A 27611-nucleotide genomic window follows, 5' to 3' on the forward strand; every position below is an offset into this window, starting at 1 on the left:
AGATCATCCGTTTTGGGATGGAAATGGGAGTGGGTCTCAAATGTGTCTACTATCAAAGTACATCCTCTGTCTAGTATACGTATACTAGGTAGGAAGTCCGGTCTTCCTCCCTGGTAAGTCCCCTTCCCCCAAGGCAATTTATTGCATTCATCTTGTCTTCTAAACCATTCGCCGAATTTGCAGCGAAAGCTGGCGACGTAAGTCATCACATGATCCTGTGCCCCAATATTAGTACCGGAATAGAAGGTAGAGCGCGGTCATTCCTTGTAAGTTGTGGCCGTGTTTACACTCAAAATTTAGAAACCCTACGACTACGCCAGAAAATTATTTACGCTTATCGGCTTCCCTGATCCTGTTGCTGTGAGCTTGAAATCATGAATGTATTTTTCTATAATAAGTTTACTATCGAGATTCTTTCATATAAATAAGTCGTCATTAAGAAAGGAAAAGAAAAACTGATTGATTAAAAATTTTCATTAGATTATAGTAAATTCAAGATTAACTTTTTCTATGTATCTGAGCTTTTTAGCGCCTCAATCCTGGATTCTATATAGATTAATTAATTTAAGAAATCAATCATTTTCACCGCAATGGCCCACGGGAGCCTGAGGCATTCAGCGATACCCCGGTCCGTGCCCCAGGCACTTTCATTACCGCTTCCGTCCGAAGGCGGGGATTGTCATTGTTGGAAACTCAATTCATCTCTCGGATGGACGACAATCTGACTGATCAACTAACGCCATCCAGATGCTTCTGAATAAAGAAAATGATGCTCTTTATTCTTGCCCTTCAGTTTGGGTACATATTCACCATCGATTGTTAAACCTTCGCCCTTGCTAACTCTCTCGCAGGACTCGGCCAATGCCCGGTTGTCTGCATGTGCCATGCAATATGTCTCGATCATTCCGGGTATCATAGTCTTGATTATTGGATCGAGTCATGCGCTCACTCGTTCCTCTTTGGTTCCTTATCCGAAATGGATGCGGCCTTTTGTTGCTGAACAGCCACCATGTGCTGAGCTACCATCAGAGAGACCAAGACCAAGAACGGGATGGGTGATTACCCTACTTGTCTTCTCCACAGTTGGATTCGCTGCTGAGCTCACAAAATTCGTGCCATACGCGCCCACACTGAGCAATATCATGCTCCTGGTATCTTGGGTAAGTCACGGTTATTCTTTCGCTTAACATACACTAACTGATGATTTAGGCGGCTGCAATTGTTCTGATCGCCATAGAACGCCCAAGGTCCTGTCCAGTCTCCATGCTGTCCTTCTTTGCTGTAGAACTGACTGTGGAATCGGCGGTCGTACTAAACCATGACGCTTATGCAGTGTCGAGGGTTTATGCTCATTACATTGCTGCTAGTGCTGCTGCTGCGGCCTGCGCAACTATCTTATTTATGCCATTTCGGGGACCTTCACTTCCCCGCATTGATATTGGCGTCGTGGGTCAATCACCATCAAGCAATTTTCGCAGCCCAGAGGACAATCTACGACTCTGGCAATTTCTTACTGTGTCTTGGATGGCCCCGCTGATGGCAGCCGGCAAGAACAGACAGTTAAATGATGATGACGTTTGGTTTTTAGGTTTCGAGTTTCAACATCGTAGACTGCATGAAAGGTTTCGTCAGCTCCGTGGATCTGTCATATCTAGACTACTTCAAGCAAATGGTATCGATGTTCTGATCATTACCGGAATCTCTACGGTGCAGATGCTTTGCGGTCCGTGTCTCATTATTACGTGGTCTTGACTGGTGCTGATTAGCCTTACAGACTTTGCAACTCCCGTGCTTCTGCAACAGCTTCTTAAGGCAATGACGGACCCAGACGCGCCAAAACGTGTCGCTTTGACCTACGCGACGCTCTCACTAGTACTTCGTTTGGTTGCAGCGCAGTCCCAGGTATTGAATCTTTGGTATGGTAGACGCTGCTACGAACGAAGCAGAGGTGAAATGATCATGATGGTGTATGAGAAGGCATTATCAAGGAAGAATATCTTCGATCAGCAAATTACAGCAAGGGAAAGCCAAACTCAGAGCCAGGAGAGCGATGATAGTAACGGTGAAGTGGCGCCCAATACTAAACAGAGGAAGCTTTGCGGACTATTTCCGCTGCGACGAGCCACTGGTAAAGAGAAAGTGAAGACTGCGGCTTCCATGGGAAAGATATTCAATTTACTACGTGGAGATGTCTACGAAGTGGCCCAGCGGTTCTGGGAAGTCGACACCTTGGTCGACAAACCCCTGGGTCTTGTCATTGCCACAGTGCTTGTCTGGAAATTGCTTGGACCCTCCTGCTTCCTTGGAATCTCGGCTATCCTGATAGCTCAGGTCCTGAATGTCTTCATAACACGTATGCTTCTTCGATGGGAAAGAGTGCGCAGACTGGCGACAGATACCAGACTCCAAATATCATCCCAGTTCGTGGAGGCCCTTCGCCATCTTCGTTGGTATGGATGGCAGAATCATTGGCTCCGGCAAGTTATGGATGCCAGGCAATCCGAATTGAACCTTCGCATCGTGACTAGTCTTTTCAATGTCCTAATCCGCTTTGTCAATACCTTCGCCAGTGGTCTATTCCCTGTCGTGGCCTTGTATGCCTATACATTACTGGCTGGGAACCCCCTACGTATTGACATTATATTTCCGGCATTGCAGCTCTTCACTATGCTAGAGCTTCGGCTAAGGGAAATCCCAGGTCTAATCACAGTGCTCATCAATGCATCTATCGCCATGGAACGTATAGAGGACTTTATGGCTGAACCTGACAAGGAGAAGCAGACAGTAGTAGCAGCGCACACTGAAACCTCACTCGTGTTAAATTCTTGCTACTTTGCATGGCCTGGCAGAACGTCGCCTGTGCTCTCTGACATCAATTTGACAGTTTCTCGGGGGTTAACAGTCATCTGCGGTAAGGTAGGTGCTGGAAAAACAGCACTGCTCCAAGCCTTACTTGGTGAATTGGATAGACTAAGTGGTGTTTCCGAGACCCCCAATGAGATGGTCGGATATTGTTCTCAAACGCCATGGTTGCAGAGCATGAGTATCCGTGACAATATTCTGTTCTCCTCCGCGTACGATGACCGTCGCTACAAGCAAGTTCTCGAGGCCTGCGCATTACTTCCAGATCTGGCTAATTTCAAACATGGCGACCTTTCATTTGTGGGTGAGAATGGCATTGGTCTCTCGGGTGGGCAGAAGGCACGGGTGGCTCTTGCACGGGCAGTCTACAGTACTGCGAGAATTCTATATCTTGACGACCCTTTGTCCGCCCTGGATCATAATACGGCAGAAACCATAGTTCGCAGATGCTTCTCTGGCCCGTTGATGCAAAATCGCACAGTTGTCCTTGTCACTCACCGCACCACTTTGGTACGCCATATTGCAGACCAAATTGTTCACCTTCTTGATGGCAGAGCTACCATAGAGGATAAGCAAGCCATTTCCTCAACCCTTAGCATCGATGATACAGACGAATCCTCCTCATCTCCATCTACGGATGATGAAGCTCAGGATGACGCAGCAGACATGGATGATAAAGCCGCGGTGCCAGACAAGTTTATTGAAGAGGAACACCGGGCTGAATGGGGAGTAAAGGCCAAAGTCTACTGGAACTATATAAGAGCCGGAAAGTATAAGTGGTGGCTGGTCCTTGCCATCTTCATAATCATGTATCGTCTCGCAGCTGTTGGCCAATCCTGGTTTCTCAAAGAGTGGGGCGAGGCTTATGATCACGACCAAACGCTTGTATTATTTGGTGCCTCGCCATCTTATAAGAAGGCTTCCTCAGGAGAACCGGGAGGACCACCAGTCCTCCCACAGGTGCTCAATTGGAATCCAGGTAATCCATTTGACAAATTTCCAGCACCACTCGAAGACGTCCGTCCATGGCTTGTGGCATTTTTTGCCATTACAGTTTTCCAATCACTCACTGTCCTAATCTCACAGCTCATGATGATTGTCATAGTTTACTGCGCGGGCAAAACAATGTTCCAGGAAGTCATGCTGCGTGTCAGCCATGCCACATTCCGTTTCTTCGATGTCACTCCTATTGGGCGTTTGATGAACCGGTTGACATCTGACATCGGTGTGGTCGACGGCAATATCAGCGAACAATTCCAGAGAATTATCTTCCAGGCTATTGTGTGGGTTTCGTCACTGCTGGTCATTGCCTCAGTCACACCTACATTTCTGGCTTTTTCATTGGTTCTAACAGCCGCTTTTATCTTTACCTTCCTGCGATTTCTCCCAACGTCACAAAGCCTGCGACGGCTGGAGATGGTGTCTCTGAGTCCGCTCATTTCGAATTTTGGAGAGCTTTTGCACGGTCTAACTACTGTCCGTGCATTCCACGCGGAATCACGCTTTCAGGATAGAGTCATCGCCGTTGTGGATAAGTTTCAGGGAATGGACCACTTCTACTGGTCACTGCAGAGTTGGCTGATGTATCGTTTCGAAGGTCTATCTGCGCTTTCAACGTTCTGTCTTACTGCCATTGCACTCTACACAAATGTCACTCCTGGTCTGGCCGCCTTCGTTCTGATCGCAGCGAATAACTTTGTGGACTCTACACACGCATTATGCAAGCAGTATGGCCAACTACAGATGGACTTCGTCTCAGTGGAAAGGGTAGACGAACTTCTCCACATCGAGCAAGAATCTCCAGGAACAATTGAGCCACCGGCCTCTTGGCCGAAATTCGGCTCCGATATTGTGTTTGAGGATGTTACGATACGATATGCTCCTCATCTGGATCCATCCCTGAACAATATCTCCCTCCGCATTCCCGGTGGGTCCACGACAGCCGTCATCGGCAGAACAGGGAGCGGGAAGTCTACCCTTGCAGTCTCACTCCTTAATGTGATTCGCGCAGATGGCGGTCGCATCCTAGTTGATGACCACGACATTGCGCAGGTGAGCACTCAAGCACTCCGGACACGGGTAACATTTGTTGCGCAAGACCCTGTTCTTTTCCCAGGAAGCATACGCCTCAACCTCGATCCAACCGGCGAGTACACAGACGCAGAGTGTGCAGACGTCCTCAAACGCATCTGCAGCAGACACGGCTGGAACTTAGATACACATGTTGAAGCTGGGGGTCGGAACCTCAGCCAGGGCGAACGACAACTAATTGGTCTGTCGAGAGCAGTCTTGCGCCGGAGCTCGATTGTCATACTCGATGAGGCAACGGCGTCCATCGACCACGAAAGTTCGTTGGAGATCCAGCAAGTCCTCAGAGCGGAAATGAAAGAGTCGACAGTCATCACTATTGCGCACAGATTGGAAGCCATCAAGGACGCAGATTACTATGTTGTTCTAGATCAGGGACGAGTATCCAAACAGGGATACGTGAAGGATATGTGAGCATACGGCCAGAAACAAAGTACGGACTAAATGAATAGAGCCCATTTACTTTAACCCGCACTATAGTAGCCAACAGAGTAATCAACCGTTCATTTACATTTCTCCAACGAATCCCCAACCCACTTAAAGAGACACCATGGACGAATACCTACCAAGCGCATCTCAAAGCCCAGAACAAAAACAAAGCATACACATACCAGACCCTATTCACCCCTAAAGCCCCGGCCCCGGCCACAGACCCAGTCACAACAGGAAACCCAACTGTCGACGTGCCATCCCAAGCCGCCAAACTCCCAGACGAAGTGGAGACACACGTACTCCCACAAGCACTAGTGGAACCCAGCCCCAACCCCAATCCAGACACAACCACCCCTTCACTAGTAACCATAGTAGTCTCTTGAGACCTACTAGTAACAATTCCATCACCCGAGGACGTCCCAGCCGATCCCGACCTAAACACCGTACCCACAGCTCTTGACCTCCCGCGATCAAAACAAAGCCGCTGTTTCCTCTTGCTCTCTACCAGTCCACTAACCTCACCAGTCCCAGGCGTAGTCACAGGCCAAAAAGAACCCCAATATCCACCCAAAGAGGGCCTAATCGCATCACTGGAATCAGGTTCTAATCCGTAACCCAGACTTGCACTCGAACCCATCGTTGAACTCGGTCTCTCCCCAAAAGAAATGAAATCCACCCCATCAATCGAATCAGTTTCATCAGTCTCATCCTCACAAATCCCCGTACCGGGAACTTCAATAGTGCTACTACCTCTCACCCACGAATACCCCGTCCCATTAAACGCACAAATAGCATCCCCCGCATCGGGCGAGAACTCAAAGCCTATTCCCCAAATTAGAGTTATACCGTCTCCCTTGTTTGGGGGCGGACGCGAAAGAAGCGAAAGAGATGAAAAGAGGTACTGTACATAAAGCCCACCCTTCATAGCCCTTGGGGATTATGCGCGCCAATCTGTGTATTTAGTTAGTAGTGTCTTCTCCGAATGACAGCTGGACCTCGACTGGGGAGAAAGAACGTACTCGATATTGCAAGAGCGGAGTTCAACTCGGGTGTGCGAGACGCAGAAGAGTATTTCGGGGCTGTGGAGGGAGCCGTGCGTGCAGTAGTGGGTGCCGGGGATTGAGCAGAGGTTTTTGGGGGTTGAGTGGAGGAGGGAGTAGGAGTACTGGTTGGGTTGGGCCCATCCTGAGTGGAGGAGAGAGATTATTGTGTAGAGGTAGTAGATGACGAGGAGTATGGTGGACATTCTGTAGTCGGTTGAGTAGTATGTGGTGGTAGAATGTTGAGACACGGGGGGGGGGGGGGGGGGGGGGGGGGGTGAAAGGTAGATATGAGGTGGTATAGCAGATGAGAGTCAGGTCATAGGTTCTCGTGGTGCGTGTTGTGTGTTTCGGTTAGGAGAGGGTATGCTACTGGTGACTGGTGTGTCTGTAGGACATGTTTATGCTCTCTCTTGTGGAAAGCTTGTAACCCTCCCTGTCAACAATGAGCCGACCTTGGTATGTTTAGCACTATACGGTAGTTTCTCATGGAGGCCGTACAGATACTGTCCATTGTAAATCATTCAAACGCGTATGTTCAGATTATCATTGGATATTGATGCCAGACAGCACATAAAAGAAGATGACTCTATGGTATGACACGACTTGAGACCACCAGGATAGCCAGCAGACCACCTCGGATATGATCGAACGAAACCCAGCATAAACATACTTTTATCCAAAATCAACCGTCTAACGCCAAACTCGCCGTGACACAATGCTACAACCGGATTTTCTTTATTGCTGGCTTTCCTTGAATTTGCGAATCCTCCGTTTTATATCACCTTCGGTCTGCTGCATCGGGTTCAATTTCCGGTCACGGACCATGGCTGCGATGTTGTCTCCATGACGGTCGATCAGCCTTGTAATCCACTCCACTTCTCTCTCGCTCATGTGTCGGGGTTTCTTCGCCTTGACGGCATTGCTCTCCTTGTCTGCTTGGCGTTCGAGCTGTTCAACAATCGCACTTGTAGGGATCTTCATTTGCGATCCAGCATCCTCCATCTCGTCGTCGGACGAATCATTCAAAGGATCATTAAGCGGGTTTGACTTGCGGACCTTACGTCCGGCGACTTCAATCATTTCGTGCTCGTCGGGTTGAATCACGCGGATAATCTTTCCGGTCTCGGGATCGCGTTCGACCTTGGTTTCTCCCAGCGTAATGTTCTTCGTGGCGGCTTGGGCACTGCTCTTGATGTGAAGAGAGTCCTCCGGGACGGTCTCGATGCCATTTTTCGTCACGCGCTTTTCAGAACCACCGGTGGGGGCATTCAAACGATGGGAGAGACCCAGCCGACGGTAGTTTTGTGTCAGGGTCAGGTTTCGGTCCCTACAGATACTTATATTAGCTTTGCGCTTGTTGCTTCCGCTACTTGGAAAATTTACCAATTCTCGGCGATGATCGCATTTCCGAGCACGTTAATTTTCTTGTTGCCATTCTTGAGGATACCGGATCTCTTAGGCTTCTGCTTCGGCAGGGAAGACTTAAGCTTTCTCTTCTGTCTCGGGTTTCCCATGTTGTATGATTGTGTGTATTAACGGATTCAATGTCGACAAAGTTGATGCGCTGAAGAAATCTGAAAATTAATCTTATCGATTTCTCCGAAAAGGTTGGTGGGTGTTTGCATTGGCCGTCTTGGCATGTTTGTCGCAGGATTCCCGATAACAAGCAGTAAGTTTAAGGGTCCGACGATCGGGCCCCATGCGAGTGTCACTTACTTCCGATCCATGTGTCACTGCTCTCCTGGGCGTACAGAATTATTTTCACAGCAATGGCTCGGCTTTTCTCTACGCCGCGCAGACTTGCCCTTGCGCTAGCTGCTGGATTGGTTCTGTTCAGTGTACTGGCGGTTGCCAAAGATGCGATCCCCGTTGGAGAGCTGTCTGTAGGTCAGATCGAGGATGAACTACAGGTAAATATGAAGCTGTCCCCTGCCCCTGGATAGTCTATACCGATATCTGGAACGCAATCGCTGTCATATATCGCTTTTCTATAATATACTAATAACATATATAGAACTGCCCTCTCGTGGAATCTCTCAACGAGCACAAGCGTGCGACCAGTCCCCAAACCGCCAGCTTGACGTCGAAGATCTTCGCCGTCCTTTTCCCTGGTAGCCCAGCTGTGAACGCAATTCTGGCCACTGCGTATATCTCTGGACCACCCAGTACGTCCCTACATTTCTTCCGCGGTGTGACATATCAATTAACCAGCATTAGACTTCCTCTTGGCACTATGTCCCCCCAACATCGACCCCTCATCCTTGTCCGTGATGGTAGCGTTCGCCGTAGGCGGCCTGATGGGCGACACGTTATTCCACCTACTACCTGAGATCTTCCTCGGTGAAGACAGTCCCGATCACGTCCGCTTTGTCATGGTCGAGCCGAACAGGAACCTCCTCCTCGGACTCGGCATAATGGTCGGCTTCTTTACCTTCGTCGCAATGGACAAGACCCTCCGCATCGCAACCGGCGGCGAAGGCCACGACCATTCCCACGGCCACAATCACTCCCATGAACCCGCCACAGCAGTAACAACTGGCACCTCAACCGGCACCACGTCCTCCGCCGATCTCAAACAGCGCAAGCCCACCAAGGAGCAAGCCGTCGCAGACCCCTCCCCCGAGAAGGAAATCAACCCCAGTGTCAAACTCGGCGGCTACCTCAACCTAATCGCCGACTTCACCCACAACATCACCGACGGCCTGGCCATGTCCTCATCCTTCTACGCCTCCCCTACCATCGGCGCAACGACCACTGTCGCCGTCTTCTTCCACGAAATTCCCCACGAGGTCGGCGACTTCGCCCTCCTCGTGCAGTCCGGCTTCTCGAAGAAGAAGGCCATGGGCGCGCAGTTCGTTACCGCTATCGGTGCCTTCCTGGGTACTTTTATCGGTATCGCAGTGCAGGAGTTCGGAGGCAGCCATGCTACTGCTGCTGATGCTGCGGAGGGGGTGGTGAGTGGTCTCTGGGGCACCAGTCTACAGTGGGGGGATATGCTTCTTCCGTTTACGGCGGGGACGTTCCTTTATGTGGGAACTGTGTCTGTTATCCCTGAGTTGTTGGAGACGGGGAAGGATAAGAAGGTCGAGATTAAGAAGACTATTGTGCAGTTTTTGGCCGTTGCGCTTGGCGCGGGGATTATGCTCGCGTATGTTTTTCATTTTTTTCTCTTCATTTTTCATTTCAACACTCCAGTATATCTGAGTGGGGCTTTGCTAACGTGGATATCAGGATCTCTTGGGATTAAGCATACATCCCTCCCATCAGCACCTCAAAAAATACGACACACACTCTTCTCTCACTCTCACTCATTCCTAAACCTTGGAAGAACACAACACTACTACTACGCCATCTACCAAAAGTCATCTAGATGAAAACAATATCGCGTGTATGTATGTAATGGGACCTAGAATAATATCCATAGCGCCAGCCCCGTTCCTGGTAATGCATAGTCTCAGACCAGACGGACCTCAATCCCACTCTACGTAGAACTACTTAATACAAGACAACCAACGCCCATCCGACCATCAAGTTGCGCGAGGAAGCATCGTAAGACAGAAGGAAATGCAAAGCAAAAGACCCCACGACCAGGGAAAAACGAACCTGCGCACAGCGCGCGGATGCAAACAACCAAATACATAAGACAAAAAACAATCTAGAATGAAAATATGACAGTTTCTTCACTCATTGTAGTGATATACCTAATTCAAACCCAAATCAGCATCGTGATACTCACCCAATCAACCATACCGAGCAAACAAGAAAACTGGGTAGAAAGAGAATAAACGAAAAGAGAAGAAACTTACAAAATAATCCGGCAGCCCAAAGACCTGATACCCTAATCTCTTAGCCATCTTCGCGAACCCCTCCGTCTCAACGAGATGATAGAACGGAAAAGCCGGGAACATGGCGCCGTCGCGATGCACATCGGCCTTAACCATTAACGCCGTGCCACCGACACCATCAAGCTCGATCACACGTCTCGGGTTGGGGTTCTCCGTATCAGCCAGATAGGCCATGAGTGTTCGATACGTGGGCATCTCGGCATACCCCTCCAGCAGAATGTCATCGGGACCCATACTCTCCGCCAACGACTGGGCGTTGGAGCTATCGATCCACGAATTGAAATCATACGGCCGGACCTCCATCTGCTTGTGGTCGTTATTGTAGTACCGCTGGTAGCAGTTCGGGACGATGACCGGGTAATTATGACCCGTCAGATCCTGGATGAGCGTTGCCGGAGTCTCGACGATATCTGCATCGAGCCAGAGGACCCAGGAGGTTGCCGGACCGAGGGTGGTGAAGAGGAGGCTGTTGCGGGCGCGGGACATGCTCTCGCGACGAGCCTTCTGGTTCTCGAGCTTGTGACGCTCCTTTTCATCCTGGGATTGCAGCGGGGGCTCGAAGTCCTGGCGGAGAATGCTGATGCTGGCGAAGCGGGAGGGGATGGGCCCGTTTTGCGTTTTGCTGATGGCTGATTCTAGGGCGGAGACGGCGGCGGAGCCTTCCTTTGTGTTGGGGATGATGAAACCCAGAGAGATGAGCTCGTGGGGGTAGTTAAGGTGCACGAGGTTGTCCCAGAATTCTTGGTAGAAGCGGGCTAAGGGGGTGAGGATGAGGACTCGTTCACCTTTGTCGGCGGAGTCGCTGGTTGTGGTGAGTTTGTTGAGGTCGTAGTGGACGACTGGTGGAGGAGCTTTGAAGCCGTCATCGCGGACGGGTTGGGATTTGAGGAAGGGTTTTGTCGGAGGGGAGAGAGGATTGTCTGCGGCGTCTTCGCGGCGTTGCTGGGAGGTGTCTCCTCTGGTGGTTGTGGTGGTGGCGGCGGAGGATGACGGAGAGAGAAGGAAAAAGAGGAATCCAAAGGCGAGGAAGGCTGCCAGGAAGAAGGTGATGGGACTTGTGCGTCGCATTGGGCGTGCGACGGCCATCGTGGCCTGTTGAGGACCGGGGGAAGAAGTATAAGGGCGTTGATCGAGGAGGAGATGGAGAGGTTGTCGGCAGGATTGGTGTGCGTAACGTGGTCAATATGGGATCGACAGTCGTCGTAGTCCGGCGAATCCTCGTTAGCCAGCGATAAAAGCAGTCCTGTGCCTGGCCCCTGACATAGCGAAGTCGAGCACGAGCGAGAGTAGTCGGTCAACTCCCCGGATGTAGTCTCCGGAGGGGAGCGGACGGAGATAATGATGGCGAAGGAGACGATCGATGTTCTAGTCTAGTGAAGCTCTCCGGAAAAAGACACTCGGACCCAATTTTCTGTCTGGCTCGGTTGAACCCTTTCTTTCCGCCTTCCTGCTTTTTTTTGCGGTGGCTACTGAGTCGCCATTTCGGTGTCTTGATGCCTTGACTGGCGCCGCAGTTGCATTCAGGGATTGACAGAGAAAATTGCAAGAGAGAGAGAGAGAGTCTAATGGTTGTTTTTGGACGATGGGGACACTCGCTCATCGCCGAATGCGGCAACTCTGCAGGCGTCACACTTGACACGGGCTTTTTTTTCTTTTGTTGCCCTTTATGGTTTCGCCAAGGAAAAGTTCTTTGTTAATTTGATCTTATTTTACTTGGTTTTTTTTTTTTTTTTGCACATGTGGAAAGCATTCATTTATTGAGTCTATTAATATGTATAAAGTCGTTCATGCGTTGGTATAGTTCTATCGTATGTACAAATGCAATGTAGCCTCTTTGCTTGTTTCGTGTACGCCAAAAAGTGTCCACATATTTTCAGGGCAGCCACCGCATCACACCCTCAAATGCAACCAGAGCCATCGCATTCGCCGGGAACGCTCTCAGGAAGCATGGCACAAATCCTCTCCAGTATCCTCTCCACCCTCGCTCCCGATAAACCGCCACGGCAGCGTCTTTCCACCACCGGAACTGTCGCTGCCCGTCACCCAGAGCACCGCCCATCGGGTCCGTCATCAGGCGCTGTTTCACCACATCAGACGGATACGACGTGATCCAGAAGATCTGCGCTGAGATACCACCGGCCCAGAAGTTAATGGCCGGGGTGGATAGGTCCGTTCGCTCCCTCATCAACCGGGATAGCACATCGTAGGATCCCCACCAGAAGAAAAAGAAAGAGCGGAAGAAGATCGTGGCGCACAGGCCACGATATAAGCCGGAGAGTCCATGCGTGCGAAGCTACTCGAGTCAGTATCATCCCTACCGTCCCTCGTCTATGGACTGCACTTACAATTTTACGAGTGCAATCGATCGGCCCACTATACATGCGCTTCGATTTATCAGCTGCATACTGAATCTGCAGCCGCGCTTTGACATGCTCGACAGGCGCGGCAATGAAACTGACTGTCGTTCCGGCCATGATTCCTGCAATTCCATGACCAAAGCTGGGCAATGTGTGCAGGTCTTGGTATTTGGCAAAGGGCGTTATGCGACGAATCTCAGGCCTGGAGAATACGTTTTCGTGGAGCAATCGGCGATACAGCGTCAAGGAGCCAAGCATGCTATACTTCGGGTCAGCTCCTCCTTCCTCCCCATTTGAGTAAGGGCCGGGCAAAACTCACACAGAGTCCATCACCATCCATCCGACCAGCGGCGGCGTTGCTCCCTTGTACAATCCACTCACACCTTCTTTCCGCACTGTCTGTAGCACGCAGTCTAGCGGTCCTTTGAAGTGCCCATCTTTACTCGTCTGTAGACGGACCTTCACGGTATCGAATCTAAGAAACTTGGTGTTAACATTCCTGATCTAAGAGAAGCGCACGACAAGAGCGGTATCACATACGGGTGTCCGACTAAAATCCGTAGAAAACAGAATTAGCTACGAGCATCACGATGACCAACAGACCACAGAACTGTCGCCAACATTTTTTAAGACAATACATACCACTCAGCTTCGCGATACCAGAGAATACCCCAGCAACAAAGCCCTTATAGTCACGCTTCGAGCTCGTGATCGGGGGTGCATTTCCACCCCCTGCGGCGGAACCGCCCATTTTCTTCGATGTTTGATGCTCCGGTATAGACGGTGTCGGAGATGTTTCCAATGGCGTTGGCGCTGTCGACATTTTGGAATATGTATATGTCTCCTTTCGCTTGGGTATCCCTATGGGATAGTTCTTCACACTGTAGTATCTGTGCGGAGAGTCGACCGCCGTACGTAGTGAAGTCGCAAGGTAGTGTTTTTTTTGGGGGGGGGGGAGGGGGTCCGCTATCGGACGAGGGGATTGGCGATGTTAACGACGTTGCGTAGTCCCCATCGGTCGGTGCGGTCGAATTTGGGGCCAGGGAGAGTCCGGATGCAATTGAGACCGTCTAGAGAATGATAGAGAAACCTCCATTGAAAAGAAGTTGGAGAGAGCGATGAGGCCGAGTTTAAAGATTCCATCCTTTGCGGCGCCCCGCAGAACTGGGCGGTCGGGGAGCAAGGGTGCACCTCCGGAGCACCTTGCCGATCGTCCCGGACTTGGCCTCTTCTTAACTCCGAGGCATTGGACTGGTTCGTCCATACACGGCTAGAAGATCGTTGAAGGCTAATGTGGTGTTTAACTATTTATGTACAGAAACCTACTATTTTAATGTGAAAGGGATGTCCATTTGTCACTACTGATATCGTGTTGGTAAAGATTTGTTTGCTATTGTCTAGCGGCTGTGAAGCCCAAATATATATTCCGAATATAATGACAAAATGAACAATCAAATGCCCAGTGAGATGTGGTTTGTTTTGCTTTCTTTTCCTATTCTTTTTCTATTTCACCGCCCTTCGCACAATGCGGAGTTTCGAGATGGTCAATTCATTGTAAAACAAATGCAGAACAGACTGGTTCTGTTCGATCTTTAGAGGTAATGCAATTGCCAGAACCCCCGAACACGTGGTAACAGATATGTGTGGAGAATATAGGAACATCGGAAACAAGAAATATCAATAATCGTAATAGCAACACAGAACATAGAAAAGAGTAGAATGTAAGGCTATGTGGGGTATAAAATACAACAGCTCGTAGTACACACAAAAGCGATCTGTTCGATGTCTGGAGATCGTCTATAGACTCGACAGCCAGGGTGAACACAAGAAACAGAGAATGATGATGAGTTTGTGAAACCGCAGGTCCTGGCAGTCCTCGGCAACTACAACAGGTCACCGCCCGGCTCTGCGTGGTAGAAAAATCTCCCTCCGGACGGCGAACGTTAATATCGAGTCTTGGTGCCTTTCTTGGCACCTTGACGGGCCCGCTCGGTCTCACGGACGATCAGCCGATCGATTAAGTCGGGTGCCGGACCGGATTGGGCATCTCGTGAAGCAAAAGGGGAAGAGTTGGACGTTCCCGAGATCAGGTAGCCACTTGCCTCTTCCAGGGCGAGGGGGGTGACTGGCCCAGGACTGCGGAGAGGGTCCAAGCGGGGGGCCGACGGACTTGGTGAGAGTGGCCGGGAGGGTGTCTTCGACAAGGTCACACCCTCGACGAGTTCCTGATACTGCCACATCGCGTCCCGGGAGCCCGAGGTGGTGCGGTAGGCAGAGGGCCGCGGTTGACGTGGGGAGGGAGGTTGTCCCTGAGAACCGGCTGCTGAGTAGACCGCCGGATGAAATCGGGGCAGGTTGCTTAGATGGAAGGCTGGAACGGATTTGGTGGGATTCTGCGTCCGGGAACGGGGTGGTTGAGGAGAGGAAGAACGTGCAGAGGGAGACATGGAGGAAGTGACCACGGGTGAGTAGAACGTGGAACTATCTGAACGCATTCTGGCTCTGGCTGATGGACGGAGGGAGGGATGAGGGTGTGGGCGACTTCTGTGATGAGTCGGCTTCTCTCGGACCTTGTTATACGCCTGGTCACGATGGGCGAAATAATAGCCCTTGTCGAACCGGCCTGTCAAAGGAGTGACGGGGAGGTCGTCCTGGTGCGTGTGGAAGGACGGCTTGGGGATGGGGATGGGCCTCGAGATAGAGGTCGAGAGGGAGAGAGTCTCCAAAGAGTCCGTAGTTTCTGAGAGAGGTGACGGAGACCGGGAGGAAGGAGGATTATATGTGGAAGAGGTTGCCGTTAATTCTTCCAAGGACGACAGCGATACTCGAGTGGGGTGACCGTGTCTGGCAATTAAGCTTTCTAACTGGTCTTGAGCACAAACAGTTGAAGGGTGACGAGAAGGCGGCGACCAGGAAGATGATGAGAGATTGGCTATAGAACACGCGATCAGCACCGGTATGAGTGGACGGGAGAATGTAGGCCAAGTATTAGTAGTAGGAGTAGGCGAGGCATGTCACACGTGTCAGGTGGGGAGGGGATAATCCGGGTCAATTTGCCAGCAACGGAAATCGAGACAATTCATCGTGAGAAAACCATCAAGGGATTGAAAGCCAATTGAAAAGCGACTGCCCCTCCGGTAAGACAAGGTGAGGCCCAAAAAAAAAGTGGAGAGGCATAACAAAGGGGTTATTGGACCCAAGCAATCAAGAAACAATCATTGAAACAGGGACAAGAACATATCAGATGATGTGGAAGCGATACAGAAAAACAATCACTAAAATAGGGCCCAAAAAAAAAAAAAAAAAGGGTGGAGCGGAATCCACTTACCACTCAGTAATGGCGGAGAATGAAGGGAACTGCAAGACGAAGGATAGAGCGAAGGTGACGAGGAAGAGTCTGAGACGGAGGATCGTGGAGAAAGTGCCATTGAGGGATTTATATTTTTTTTCTTCGTTCTTTGTGTTTGACTCTTAATTTTGTTTTGTTTTCTTTTTTTATTATTTTTTTTTTCTCGGTTTCTTCCCCAACCCACAGTGGGACGATTTCAACAGGACCTCAGATCGGTCAATACAGTCGTAGGAGTGGTCGTTACGCACTCCGGATCGACGTCTATCCGACCCCTCAACTGGTAACAAATCATGCGAGAGCTTCCGTTGTTAATCTTTGGGTTTTGCTTTTCTTTTCCTTTTCGGTACACAGTTTTCATCTATTAATTTTTGTTCTTCTCTGAGGAAAATCGTCGAATTTCCCCTGAAAATTGAAGGCCCTAACCAGGGAAGAAGCAACTCTATTCGACCGTTAGCTTGCGGGGGAAACCAACCAAAGAGCCAACATGGCGTCATGGGGAGGGGCAGAAAGTGACGGTAAGGAGACTAAGTGACGGTACGGGTGCGGTTACGGATGATTAGTTCCACTTTGCGTCTCCACCCCCGGTCATCTGCGAGGGATTTAAATCTGGCAAGCGCGGTACGTTGTGATTGGAGTGAGAGGCAATAAAAAAAAAAAAAAAGACAAAGGGAGGCAAAACGCCCAAATAGGCAATACTCACATTTGAGACCACTTATCTTAGGCGTGAAGTTTGTCAAACGGTGGAGCTGAGGTGATCTTTGACTCAATGAGGTCCCCTGCCAATAAGTATAAATTTCCGTTTTGGTGACTGACGGGGTTCCCGCGGAAGCGACGGACACTAGTAGAGATATGGCTAGTAGGGAACATGGATCATTGACACATCTCCACGGCTGCAGGACACGATGATGGAAAACACATAGCAAATGAAGAGGAATACGAGTGTATTGACTGGAGTAGTGGCGGAATGGTGAATGGTCGCAGAAATAATAAATTTAGTATGGTGTCTACGCTGGTGCGCATCAGAAAAGCCAATAAACTTTCAGTGTGTATGCAAGATGCCAGCACTGGAAGTTCTCGGCGAGAAAGCGGCGTTCAAGCACATTGCACGGGTGTCGATTGTTAAACAGCAGGACTCGTAGTGACACTTTATACAGAGTAGAAAGCAAGACGGGGGGCTGAGTACGTCCTTTTAAACGGAGCCGTACATGACTGATACCATGTTCAACCGACAAACGAGAAACCTGTTGTAACCACACGCGGTAAAATCGGCTGACCTAGACCCTTCGGTTTCCCATCACTACTACTACTACTACTACTACTACTACTACCGGGCAGGCAAAACAAGGCACCAGTCAGCATGGAGAGTGTCCAGTGTTGAATAATACTACAAATGATACTGAGTCTGCATCCAAAAGGGAAAGGTTGAAACCCATTTTCCCACTCGATCAGTCAACGGTCTATCGTCAAGGAGGGTCAAAGTGGGCGATGACTGGGAGGACGTTCGAGTGTGATAGACTTAGTGCCAGCACTAGCGGCCGACTAGTCTGCAAGTCATCCCCACGCTAGCTGATAGGTATCTGAAAAGACGATCCCCTTGATTTGTGACCCCAGATCCGAACAAGTCGGTACGCACAGTCGATCTTCAACTGTCGGTGCAACTTGACTAGGTTATGAAGAATCTCGACTAGTGGGTTGACTCGACAGACTTTTCACACACGCGCTAACGCCATCAGAATGCCACTTCCACCCTCGATGGGCTCATCATCGATCATTCAAGATACATCGCTGGATAGTATCGGATCGTCTCTAGGCAGAGATAAGTAGTGTGTGATAAGCCCTAAGCCACCCACACTGAAACGGAGGGATCAGGCGACTCCCCCACCACCATCACACTGACCACCGACTCCACACTGGGTCACTCCCAAAGACCACATATCCCATGTATTGTTTTCGGATGCGCTCGTTTGCCGTGATTTTATTGTGTTCTTGTTCTGAAGACTACTAGTCCACCCTGACATCCAATAATGGCCACAGGATCTCAAATCCAATTCCATCGAGGGGTCGACCTTTGCTGTATACGACTCAGTTACTCACGGCGAAATGTCTCCACTTGGAAAAATAACAACAAAAAAAAAATGCTGCAGATAGTGAGTACGCACACCCAGTGGCTTAGTTTTACAGCCTTCTTTCTTGCATTTTATAATTTCTTTTTTTGACAAATTTCCTTTCCCTTGCTTCCCCTATAATCGGATCTCTTCAATCAGATTTTCAGAATTCTCAGCTAACTAAAATGCTCCTGTCTCCTAGGCTCGACCCGCCGAGACGGTTAAGGCGTAACTAGAGATGCAGGCGCAGTTGAAGCCCAGCAGTATGACTCAAGAAAAAGAGACTAACATATACTGTAGGGGAGGGTGTCGTCAGACGCAACGTCGACCTCCAGTCGATCATTCGAGCCCATGAATGACGATCGGTCATGCGTCACCAATGTGATTAGATAGACCCCTGCATAGCTGAGTCGCTTGTGATAGTAGGTGGGTGTGTACAAAATACCTTTCTTGTACGTTATTGTTCCCCATCTACCTACCACACCTTCCCCTCCCTTTCACTGAGTATGCTAAAGATAGCACCATGGTTGTATTTGAGACATTTACGCGGCCAGAGAGGGCAGTCATAGCGGTAGCTCTATTGGCGCATGCAGAGGAACACAGCAGTTGCCTAGCGGATGGCTTCTGACTCTAGTGTGCCCCATCATGGAATACAAACCCAGCCACTGATGGCGCGTTGAAATCTAAGGGAGTGCTTCTCATGACTACAGGCACCAGCATTAATGTGGCTCGGAAATAACGGCGCTGTCCATAGCTCGCTGGAAACAGGGTTTAATCCCTCGCACATGCATTGCATGAATTGGCCTGAGCTATAAGATCTTGTTGCATTAGGTTGCACCGCACTGGAGGGATGGCTGCAGATGCAGGAGCAGACCTCCGGAGCTGCCAGGGCAAGTCTGTGCTCTATTGACTCGATCTATGCTCGATGACGAAAGAAAGCATACATGGTGTCATAGGGGTGCGGATCTATTGCCCCAATAAGTCTGTATGTAGCACCTGCGCTAGTGAAGATACAAATCACTGTATGCGCCTCTTCCTACCAGCTGGTCATGAGCTTATTGATCCTGAAGCGGCCATGGCAAAGAGGCTTTGGATTAAGCCCCTGGGTACGTATCTTCGGCTCTATCTACGCGAGGCAAAAGTCTACTACGAAGTGCGGGGTTTATCTTGTATTTTGCTTGCTGCTATCGGGGCGGATGAAACTGAAACGTAGAACCGTATCACCTGACAGGCCCTGGTCTATTTTCAGACTATCCCTCGTTTTTGGTTACACCGTTTGAAACATGTCCATACTTTAAGTGATGAACCTTCCCGTCTCGCTTCGTTCACTCAAGTGCAGAAAGACATGTTTCAGCCTCGAGTAAAGGTTGGCACAGACCGTATACCTGACGAGTAACCTCGTATACGGCCTGAGACAGTCTTGTTTCTCGCTTGACCTATTAAAAAAGGTTGCTAAGGAGCTATCAGCTCCTATCAGTTGTGAGGCCTCGCCCCGTATTCTCCATCTACTCGAATGAGAATTGATGCCTGCCCGCAGCACTTTGAGCCACAGCATCCCCTATTCAAACGTTATCGATGAACCAAATAACATCAAGGTCCACAGTTTGACAAGAAGAACTACGATACATATATTTCAAGCCTTGAAGAAAGAGTAGCATGATACAGATTGCTGTAAACATCTATTATTGCAATCATTCAACATGGTTAGGACGAGAAACAAAAGGCCTTCACGGAAGCTCCTGAAAAGAACAACTCTGGGACAGGCGACAAATGCCACATTTAGTGTCGATTGATTCTTTTCATGTACTTCTCGTCCGAATTAAAAGAACATCCACAGGTCACAATGATTAATGATCCGGTACTCACTGAGATAAGACCGTCTCAGTGGTCGGCGCAGATGCTACAGGGGTCCAAGTAGGGGCGACTATTCTGTAAGATCAGAAATTTGGTAAAGTCCCTTTACCTCCAATTCTTGTCTTATTCTACTTGCTTGCTTAAATGAAAAGATAGCTTAATTCAAAGTATAGGACTTGATCTTCTTGAGCTTATTCTCTTTGTGATATCGGCTGGGTCCGTGTAGGGTACAGTGGTCGATTATATTTATCCCGAGATCAGCGAGTATCTGCGATATTATAAACAAGCTTCTCCCCACGAATTGTACCGTCCCGTAAGAGCTGAAGTCCGTCCAAGATACCGTTTAGCCCGGCATTACCGACCCTAGGGGGATGTGTCTTGATCTTGCCACTGGCCAGCAAGTCTTGGAAAATGCCGGAGAACTGTTCCATAAAAGCCCTATCGCCTGGCTGAGCCGGAATCTCTCTTGGCCCGAACTTAAAGCTCCGACCAAATGCCGTATAGGCCATAGTTGATCGATTACGGATATTCTCACGCTCAGTCTTTATCGGGAGGAGTGAGCTGTAGTCGCCGCCCTTGGTGGATAGCGCATGATCGCAGTACGTGGCACTACTCTCCACTGATATTGTATCGAAAGCTAACGTAAGGCTGTCATTCGTTTGCTCTCTGATCGCCCTGGCGGAGGTTGGGTCATTGTAATCGAAAGCAGCATCGGCACCCAGGTCCCTGACCTGATCGAAATGGCGAGGGGAGCAGGTTGTCAGAACTTGATAACCTGATAACTTCGCAAATTGAATCGCCAAAGTTCCGGTAGCTGATGAGCCCCCGTAAATCAAGACTGGGGTTTGATTCTGAATAGGAGCGATTGGGAGAGCAAGTTTGAGACTCTGATAAAGCCCAAGAGCGGCGGTGGTAACTCCAAGTCCCAAAGTCGCCGCCTCTTCAAATCCTATGCTGTTAGGGATTCTGTATTGAAGGTCGCCTTCGACGATAATATATTCAGCGAAGGCTCCATCCTCGGGTTGGACGGCATTGGACCCGTGGACAAATCCACAGATCCGGTCTCCTTTCGTGAATGGCTTCTTCACATTTTTGCCGACTGCTTCCACAGTTCCGGCATAATCGCACCCAACGAGGACGCCAGCGGGAGCCAGGAAGTCAATATGTTTCCAGTCGGTGGGATTCAACGCGACACTGACAGTCTTGACTAAGATACAATCGTCACGCAGCTTCGGAATGGCTCTATCGCTCACTACCTGCGCATGCTTTGGCGAAGTAATGATGACTGCTTTCTGTGATGCCATGTCGGTGTGATTGGATCCAAGAGTAAAAGTGTCTTTTGAAGAAGTGTATAGAAAGCTGTTCATAGTTTCAGGATGGTGTCCTCGCTAATAAATACTCATATACCAGCCTGACTTGGTTGCTCCGTTATACCGGGCACATCCCCGTTTATCTCCGATTCCTCCGACAGGACCTACACAGTACCCATTTGATATCCAATAGGATTGAATCTGTAAGCAGCTTGCATTCTCCTTCCCGTGGCGTAGGGTAATGATCCACTCAAGCAAGTTCTGGCCTCTAGTGGGTCATAGAAGCTATCTGTGATTGGTGAGGTAAGCAAGGAACCTTGGTATCAGTGTCTTAAAGTGCGTTTATCTAACAAGCCCCACCATTCAAGCAATCTGAGAACTAAAGAACCCTGGAATCACGAGCGGCTTCGGTACGTAATCCGTAGCAACGCTGATTCGGGTACGAATGATATCATTACTAAGAAGCTTGGAGGGAACGGATCGGTATAAAGCCATAAGGGACCTGGTTCCGTGATCCTGTGTGTTCATGACACATTCTTCCAGTTGGTGAACTATCTATTGATACCTTATCGGTTCAGAATTAATACGTAATGGCGCCGAAGCTGAGTCTCACGTCTACCCAAAATATCTGTTCGGAGTATACAATTCCAGTGCTGGGATATGGAGTACGTGAGAATGATCGCCCTGATCTAGTATTAAAGCTAAAGCTAACATCATTTTCCAGCTTTACCAAGTGTATGCCAGGAAATATTCACGTACGATGAAAATGGTGCTGATGGTATCAGCCCAGGCGCAATTGCTGAGGATGTCACCGAGAGAGCTCTCAAAGCTGGATATCGTCATGTGAGACACCTTTCCGTCCTTTTCATTCATGTTAAGCTGCCACTGCTGACATTGCGATCTTGTAGATCGATTCAGCTGCAGTGTATAGGAATGAAAGAGAGTGTGTCTCTGCCGTAGAAAAGGCTGGACTGAAGCGATCCGATGTATTCCTAACCACGAAGGTTTTGCCGCAAGCTACGGGGTATGAGGCAGCGAAGCAAAGCATTAAGGACAGCCTGAAGAAAGCAAAAACAGATTATTTTGACCTGTGAGAAGCTCCCTGTCGTACACTATGCGCCAATTAAGCTGACTTTGGAAGAATCCTTCTCCATGCCCCCTTTGGGGGTAAAGAGGGCCGTCGTGGCGCTTGGCGTGCTTTGGCAGAAGCACAGAAAGCGGGAAAGGCGAGGTCAATCGGTGTGTCCAACTTTGGCCTTCACCATCTAGAAGAGTTGGAAGATTACATCAAAAGCAGTGGGGAGGGAAGAATCGAAGTTGGCCAATATGAGCTCCATCCTTGGCTTGGACGTGCTGATTTAGTCGACTGGTTGCATAAGCGTGGTGTGGTTATTGAGGCCTATTCCCCGCTGGCCAGAGGTACAAGAATGGATGAGCCTGTTTTACGCGCAATCAGCGAGAAACACAAGAAAAGCCCGGCTCAGGTTTTGATTCGCTGGAGCCTTCAGAAAGTAAGTATTTAGCCAAGCCTTTGTAACTAGTGAATTGGCTAATGTTCGGCCTTTGCCTTTCACCTAGGGTTTCGTGCCACTGCCCAAGTCCGCTACCCCGGAGCGGATTCTAGAGAATGCGAATGTGTTTGACTTCGAGCTAGATGAGGACGACATGCAATCTCTGCATACGGATGAATATGCACCTTCCACCTGGGATCCTACTGTACAACAGGATTAGAGATATTATCATAGTTGAAACGAACTGATTATCCTCGTATACGTCATGCACTACTAAAAACCTTCTTCCAAACGAGCGGTTTTTCACCCCTCCTGACTCTCCATTTATTTGTCGAAAGAAGAATCTCAGGGCAACCTCGAAGGAAGAAGCGCCACTTCCTTGCAAAATCCTCCGTGACCTCCCAGTTCTCGGGATCCCAAGGTGTTCCCCATACAAGCATTGTTGCGTTGCTACTACGTGTATCCCAGAATGCCGTGAGGTCATGGCACAACTCATCATCATCTAAATCTTTCCCTGCACGGATGAGATTGTCCCTCATTTGTGGAATTGGGAAGATATCAAGCCATGGGTGGTGCGGCACGGTTCGCTGCAATGGCGTTGGTTGTAAACTGTGAGGAATGCTATCCTCACAACCTCGTGGGCTGGCCAAACTAAAAATGGAAATCGTACTATCTCGGCACATCCATTCGACAGTCATACCAATTGCAAGCACGTTTTGGTAGGCTGCTCGTAGAACATTTAACCTACTCAAATTGAGGAGAAGGTCTGTTCTCGGCGAACCCTCGACATAGCGTGCCATGGCTCGCCGCTCGAACTGGGTCATAAGTTCATGTACATTTGGAGGGGCAAAAGTACACTCTAAGTGCTGCACCTCGGATAGCCCGCACGTAATCGAGTCATGTTGCGCCGGCGACTTTGCGGTAGTCGCGACAAGAGTAGGGTGGCGGGGACCAGCGGACGCAGGTTGGGCACTGTTCGTCTGCCCTGCTCCTTTGTCCCGCCCTTGTCGGCGTAAACCTGCAGTCCGGAATAACCGGGCTTCGTCAGTTTGCGGTGGGCATTGGATCTAATTTGGGTCAAATGAAATTCTCACGGTAGGCTCTTTGGTTCAGCCGATTTTGTAACCTGCGTCGCGCAGCCGGGTTGGTGACACCGGTCCAGTCCTCATCGGGGAAATATGCCCGTGACTGCTGTGGCATCCGCTGAAGGCTCATTGATAAGCTTGAATCCACTAATTGCGAGGTCCTTAGCCTCTCTGTCATCATGGTTATAGGGCAAATATTTTCTCGGTACTCGGTCGTTGTGACATGAACGTTGCGGTAGGAGACCTTAGGGAACGGGACGTCATTTGCTTTAATCTTAGCTTTAAATAAGACGCTTACATCTTGTAATTCATTGGCGGAAGGTCCGCATGTGGCCCACTTGGAGGCGGACCCTGGATTTCTAATCATTTCTTGAGTCCTGCATAGTTGATCGGGATTAGGGTTTATTGGCCAACCATAGTCGCGAACGGGGCTACTCCGTAAAGCCGGAACTAAGTCCGAAAACTTGCCCTATCTTTGGTGGTTTCATGAAAGCTTGATCGAACCATACTACGCTGTTCTATTCCAAGGGGTCTATACCAATGACGGAATGGCAGAGGGTAAGCAGCTTATTATTCATCATGCATTGTGACCATCAAAGCAACGGAGAATTGCGTGAAAACCACTCTCTGTGCTTCCCCACTACCTAGTATAAAGCAAGCCCGTTTCTGCAGTTATGTGGGAATATCAATCGCGTTAAAAATTTCCATCTACAAAATTCACTGTCCGAGAAAACATGGCTACTCATCCTGCACTTCAAATAACGGGCATCAAGGAGCCGTTGAAGTTGGTGCAAGTCCCGACCCCAAAGCCCCAGCAAAATGAAGTCCAAGTTCGCATAGAATGGGTGCCTTCCGCACCCTTGGACGTGTACCAAGTGGATGCTGGCTTAATGGTCCAATTCCCTCAGGGTCTCGGTGACAGTGGTGCTGGTACCGTGGTGGCTGTTGGGCCCGGTGTCGAACGCCTTCGTGTTGGTGATCAAGTCTTTGGTTTCTTCTTTCACAACGAAAAGGAGAAGGGCCAACAGATCTATGTAACCGCACCGGAACATCTCTTTGGAAAGGTCGGTATATACATTGTTTGAATAATTACTCTTCAGCCACGTTCTATAGAGCTGACCAACGAACCAGGTGCCCCCAAGTGTGTCGCTGGCCGCCGCGGTTACGGTGCCGACAAACTTCTGTACCGCATTTCTGACTCTCTCTGACAAGCTTGGGCTGGACCTGCCTTGGCCACGTCCCTCCAACTTTACCCCTCTGCACCAAGACGCACCGATTCTCGTCTGGGGGGCAGGTAGCTCCGTTGGTCAATTCGCAGTCCAGATCCTCAAGCATTGGGGATACACGAACGTAATCGCAACGGCATCTTCCAAGCACCACGAAAAGATCAAAAGCTACGGCGCCAAACATGTCATTGATTATCAAGACCCCAAAGCTGTTGACTCGATCCTCAAGATATTGAACACAGAAAGCCCCGCCATTCCCATTCGTGCTTTTGACTGTGTCTCCTCGAAGTCTGGGTCACTACAGCATATCGCCACAATCACAACCCTGCCAGGCTCAATAGTGGCCGCTGTTCTCCCCGTTGTTACCCGCTCTCCTTCAGATAAGGAGGGCGTGCAGGTTTCAGCTGACGTTGCCGGGGAAGCACCCTGGATGTCTGGTGTGGAAGTCCACAGCGTTATAAGCTATGCTTATGAAGCGGTATGTACAACATTCTCACTTCCATCGTCCTGGTTTGGCTTTAGATAGCTGACTTTGCAATAGGATGCCTTCCTGAAAGATCATCTGTTCCCGGAGATTGTTCCCGCGCTGCTCGAGTCGGGTGCCATTGAGCCGAATAAGTATCGTGAAATTGAAGGTGACTCGCTTTTGCAGAGGGCTTCCAAGGCTCTGGATACCTTGAGAAGCGGCACTGTTAGTGGTGAAAGGCTGGTTTGGAAGCTTTGGACCAAGGAGGAATACCCGCAGTATGAGTAGACTGCCTTGGCTTGATATGTGGAGGATAGCTGAACATACTACAGAGCTAGATGACTGTGTTGAACCAATTGTGGAACTTGGAGACCAAGTCGCTTGAATTTAAGAGATATAGTAATTGGCGCTTTCGGGATTTATGGCTCGTTCACGAGCACCCTGGACTTCCTCAGTATTGTCTATACTGTAGAGCTCTGTAGGCTATTACAAAGGAGTCTGTGCGTTAACTTTCATTATCCTTAGTTGATTAGTTTCTCACCTTCTCAAGGAGTGATAAGGAGGAAAGAACCTGTATAAATGAAAGATAAAAGTATTGGCTGATCTACTTGAAGATATCACGGACAAGGAAAGGGACATATCAAGAACATAAATCTACTCATTCGCATCAGCTAGATTTAGACAAACATCATCAATATTGAAAACTTGATACCGATATACGCGTATTCTGCACATTGTATCATTGCATGTTGGAACAGTATTCAATAGACAATTGGATTCTTAAACCGCCGTTCACTACTTTCTACTCTGTTCTACTCCTTAACTGTGAACCAATACACAAGTACCGCTATTAGATACCACTAACAACCCCCTTTCCAGCAATCTTACCATCACGGTGATCCTGAATTGCACGATCAATAGCACTCAAACCACCAGAGTATTCCGTGAACTGCACACCCTTCAAGGTTCCTTCACTTAATGCTTTTGATGTCCAAACCCCAATCAAGGAGGAGAGAAATTCCGCATCCTGCCAATATCAGCACATCTATACTCCTCTTTTCAACGAAGAGTAACTTACCAACTCCCCCAAAATATCAACAACATTCGTATGTACCAAGTCAATATTCAGCCGTCTCAGCGCCTCCAAAAACTGCACATTGGCCACCTTACCCCCCTTCACTCACAATATCCAAACAAGCATTACACGTCTCCTGGGACGAAATAGCATCAAACGCAATCCTAAACCCATGACCCTGCGCTTTCACTTGCTTAGCCACATCCCCATCTCCGTAATCGATAACATGACTAGCTCCCAGACTCCTAACATAGTCAAAGTTCTTGGCGGAGCAAACAGCCCTGACTTCAGCATGTGACGCCTTGAGAAGCTGGCTCCGCCCCAGACAAGTACTTTTGGGGCTTCAGTCGGAGCAGAGGACGGAATCGGATAGGGAAAGTCGAGGGATTTGAAGACGGCAGTGGCGGAGCCATGGTGAAAGCATCTTCAAATTTATGTATCTCTAAGATGTGTTGTCGGGTCGAGCTTTCAGTTCTTTAACCTGCCGAACTTAATCAAAGGCTGTGTCGGCTGAGTAAGTATTCAGACTAGTTAGACCAAATATGATTTTGGCTTGACTTCTCTCTGCTCCAGGAGCAGACCCGCACAGAGGAATATATGGACCTCCGCTGTCGGACAATCTTCCTCTACGCTTCTGAGCTGAACAGGCATTTTTCTGTTTAATTTTCGTTTGGGCACAAAAGATAGTCAGATACATGAGCGTCATATAGTAGTAGAGCTGGTACGTTCCTTCGTCGTCCCTTCTTGATGTTCACTTGGCGGTTTGGTCAAAACCTGGAGATTGGACCCACGGGTTTTGGCGAAGTCTAACCTGAACCAATCATATTAGATAGGTGACGGAGACGATTATCCTTGCCTAGAGGATTTCGTAGCATACCAGATAAACTGCGTTGGTCTAAAAAGAACCGGAGAAAAATCCTATTTCCGAACAGCGTTTATGGAGTCGTCGTTGAATGACCACTTGGTATGTGGCAATGATCGACGCCACGTCACCCGTGCGAAG

General features: G+C 49.2%; 11 protein-coding genes across 11 annotated transcripts; 6 read left to right on the forward strand and 5 right to left on the reverse strand.

The window, feature by feature from the left end:
* The first annotated feature begins 714 nt into the window (after nucleotides 1–714).
* On the forward strand, nucleotides 715–5433 carry BDV27DRAFT_133229 (putative ABC bile acid transporter). Its single transcript, XM_032068039.1, has 4 exons — nucleotides 715–798; nucleotides 852–1160; nucleotides 1210–1723; nucleotides 1775–5433. The coding sequence occupies exons 1-4, from the start codon at nucleotides 748–750 to the stop codon at nucleotides 5362–5364; spliced, it is 4464 nt and encodes a 1487-aa protein (XP_031924392.1). The 5' UTR covers nucleotides 715–747; the 3' UTR covers nucleotides 5365–5433.
* A 1512-nt stretch (nucleotides 5434–6945) lies between these two features.
* Nucleotides 6946–7975, reverse strand: BDV27DRAFT_133230 (nucleolar protein 16). The gene is made up of 2 exons (XM_032068040.1): nucleotides 7809–7975; nucleotides 6946–7752 (listed from the first exon to the last, which is right to left on the reverse strand). Exons 1-2 carry the CDS (start codon nucleotides 7937–7939, stop codon nucleotides 7161–7163), a joined length of 723 nt encoding a protein of 240 aa, XP_031924393.1. The 5' UTR covers nucleotides 7940–7975; the 3' UTR covers nucleotides 6946–7160.
* A 174-nt stretch (nucleotides 7976–8149) lies between these two features.
* On the forward strand, nucleotides 8150–9919 carry BDV27DRAFT_29395 (Zn(2+) transporter YKE4). Its single transcript, XM_032076250.1, has 4 exons — nucleotides 8150–8335; nucleotides 8440–8590; nucleotides 8643–9573; nucleotides 9657–9919. The coding sequence occupies exons 1-4, from the start codon at nucleotides 8195–8197 to the stop codon at nucleotides 9670–9672; spliced, it is 1239 nt and encodes a 412-aa protein (XP_031924394.1). The 5' UTR covers nucleotides 8150–8194; the 3' UTR covers nucleotides 9673–9919.
* Nucleotides 9920–10105: 186 nt separating this feature from the next.
* On the reverse strand, nucleotides 10106–13450 carry BDV27DRAFT_147924 (mannosyltransferase complex subunit MNN9; the record flags this gene model as incomplete). Its single annotated transcript, XM_032070832.1, has 6 exons — nucleotides 10106–10126; nucleotides 10232–11362; nucleotides 12165–12563; nucleotides 12616–12886; nucleotides 12947–13102; nucleotides 13266–13450. 6 exons carry the CDS (start codon nucleotides 13448–13450, stop codon nucleotides 10106–10108), a joined length of 2163 nt encoding a protein of 720 aa, XP_031924395.1.
* Nucleotides 13451–13994: 544 nt separating this feature from the next.
* BDV27DRAFT_133236 (uncharacterized protein) lies at nucleotides 13995–16624 on the reverse strand. Its single transcript, XM_032068041.1, has 2 exons — nucleotides 15956–16624; nucleotides 13995–15559 (listed from the first exon to the last, which is right to left on the reverse strand). The coding sequence occupies exons 1-2, from the start codon at nucleotides 16053–16055 to the stop codon at nucleotides 14571–14573; spliced, it is 1089 nt and encodes a 362-aa protein (XP_031924396.1). The 5' UTR covers nucleotides 16056–16624; the 3' UTR covers nucleotides 13995–14570.
* A 1972-nt stretch (nucleotides 16625–18596) lies between these two features.
* On the forward strand, nucleotides 18597–19560 carry BDV27DRAFT_133244 (uncharacterized protein). Its single transcript, XM_032068043.1, has 2 exons — nucleotides 18597–19066; nucleotides 19152–19560. Exons 1-2 carry the CDS (start codon nucleotides 19007–19009, stop codon nucleotides 19359–19361), a joined length of 270 nt encoding a protein of 89 aa, XP_031924397.1. The 5' UTR covers nucleotides 18597–19006; the 3' UTR covers nucleotides 19362–19560.
* A 632-nt stretch (nucleotides 19561–20192) lies between these two features.
* Nucleotides 20193–21239, reverse strand: BDV27DRAFT_160831 (zinc-binding alcohol dehydrogenase family protein; the record flags this gene model as incomplete). The annotated part of the gene is made up of 1 exon (XM_032073107.1): nucleotides 20193–21239. The coding sequence occupies one exon, from the start codon at nucleotides 21237–21239 to the stop codon at nucleotides 20193–20195; it is 1047 nt and encodes a 348-aa protein (XP_031924398.1).
* Nucleotides 21240–21835: 596 nt separating this feature from the next.
* Nucleotides 21836–22998, forward strand: BDV27DRAFT_167013 (aldo/keto reductase family protein; the record flags this gene model as incomplete). Its single annotated transcript, XM_032074352.1, has 5 exons — nucleotides 21836–21875; nucleotides 22036–22088; nucleotides 22154–22335; nucleotides 22387–22756; nucleotides 22824–22998. 5 exons carry the CDS (start codon nucleotides 21836–21838, stop codon nucleotides 22974–22976), a joined length of 798 nt encoding a protein of 265 aa, XP_031924399.1. The 3' UTR covers nucleotides 22977–22998.
* A 21-nt stretch (nucleotides 22999–23019) lies between these two features.
* BDV27DRAFT_160833 (bZIP transcription factor) lies at nucleotides 23020–23971 on the reverse strand (the record flags this gene model as incomplete). The annotated part of the gene is made up of 2 exons (XM_032073108.1): nucleotides 23020–23774; nucleotides 23851–23971. 2 exons carry the CDS (start codon nucleotides 23969–23971, stop codon nucleotides 23020–23022), a joined length of 876 nt encoding a protein of 291 aa, XP_031924400.1.
* Nucleotides 23972–24575: 604 nt separating this feature from the next.
* BDV27DRAFT_167015 (zinc-binding alcohol dehydrogenase family protein) lies at nucleotides 24576–25821 on the forward strand (the record flags this gene model as incomplete). Its single annotated transcript, XM_032074353.1, has 3 exons — nucleotides 24576–24905; nucleotides 24973–25545; nucleotides 25609–25821. 3 exons carry the CDS (start codon nucleotides 24576–24578, stop codon nucleotides 25819–25821), a joined length of 1116 nt encoding a protein of 371 aa, XP_031924401.1.
* Nucleotides 25822–26348: 527 nt separating this feature from the next.
* Nucleotides 26349–26821, forward strand: BDV27DRAFT_133248 (uncharacterized protein). Its single transcript, XM_032068044.1, has one exon. The coding sequence runs from the start codon at nucleotides 26512–26514 to the stop codon at nucleotides 26782–26784; it is 273 nt and encodes a 90-aa protein (XP_031924402.1). The 5' UTR covers nucleotides 26349–26511; the 3' UTR covers nucleotides 26785–26821.
* The last annotated feature ends 790 nt before the right edge of the window (nucleotides 26822–27611 follow it).

Source organism: Aspergillus caelatus, assembly GCF_009193585.1.
Source record: "Aspergillus caelatus strain CBS 763.97 unplaced genomic scaffold BDV27scaffold_178, whole genome shotgun sequence".
NCBI lineage: Eukaryota > Fungi > Ascomycota > Eurotiomycetes > Eurotiales > Aspergillaceae > Aspergillus > Aspergillus caelatus.

Excerpts from the sequence above, each read along its gene's own strand:
- BDV27DRAFT_133244 (XM_032068043.1), top strand. The coding sequence starts at position 19,007 with ATGACGAAAGAAAGCATACATGGTGTCATAGGGGTGCGGATCTATTGC. Across the intron at positions 19,067-19,151 it reads TCTATTGCCCCAATAAGTCT|CGGCCATGGCAAAGAGGCTT; the intron begins GTATGTAGCACC and ends TTGATCCTGAAG.
- BDV27DRAFT_133236 (XM_032068041.1), bottom strand. The coding sequence starts at position 16,055 with ATGGCACTTTCTCCACGATCCTCCGTCTCAGACTCTTCCTCGTCACCT. Across the intron at positions 15,560-15,955 it reads TTCTCCGCCATTACTGAGTG|CCAATCTCTCATCATCTTCC; the intron begins GTAAGTGGATTC and ends CGTGTTCTATAG.
- BDV27DRAFT_133229 (XM_032068039.1), top strand. The coding sequence starts at position 748 with ATGCTTCTGAATAAAGAAAATGATGCTCTTTATTCTTGCCCTTCAGTT. Across the intron at positions 1,161-1,209 it reads TCATGCTCCTGGTATCTTGG|GCGGCTGCAATTGTTCTGAT; the intron begins GTAAGTCACGGT and ends CTGATGATTTAG. Across the intron at positions 1,724-1,774 it reads TACGGTGCAGATGCTTTGCG|ACTTTGCAACTCCCGTGCTT; the intron begins GTCCGTGTCTCA and ends TTAGCCTTACAG.
- BDV27DRAFT_29395 (XM_032076250.1), top strand. The coding sequence starts at position 8,195 with ATGGCTCGGCTTTTCTCTACGCCGCGCAGACTTGCCCTTGCGCTAGCT. Across the intron at positions 8,336-8,439 it reads AGATCGAGGATGAACTACAG|AACTGCCCTCTCGTGGAATC; the intron begins GTAAATATGAAG and ends TAACATATATAG. Across the intron at positions 8,591-8,642 it reads GTATATCTCTGGACCACCCA|ACTTCCTCTTGGCACTATGT; the intron begins GTACGTCCCTAC and ends AACCAGCATTAG.
- BDV27DRAFT_133230 (XM_032068040.1), bottom strand. The coding sequence starts at position 7,939 with ATGGGAAACCCGAGACAGAAGAGAAAGCTTAAGTCTTCCCTGCCGAAG. Across the intron at positions 7,753-7,808 it reads GCGATCATCGCCGAGAATTG|GGACCGAAACCTGACCCTGA; the intron begins GTAAATTTTCCA and ends AAGTATCTGTAG.
- BDV27DRAFT_133248 (XM_032068044.1), top strand. The coding sequence starts at position 26,512 with ATGCTTTTGATGTCCAAACCCCAATCAAGGAGGAGAGAAATTCCGCAT.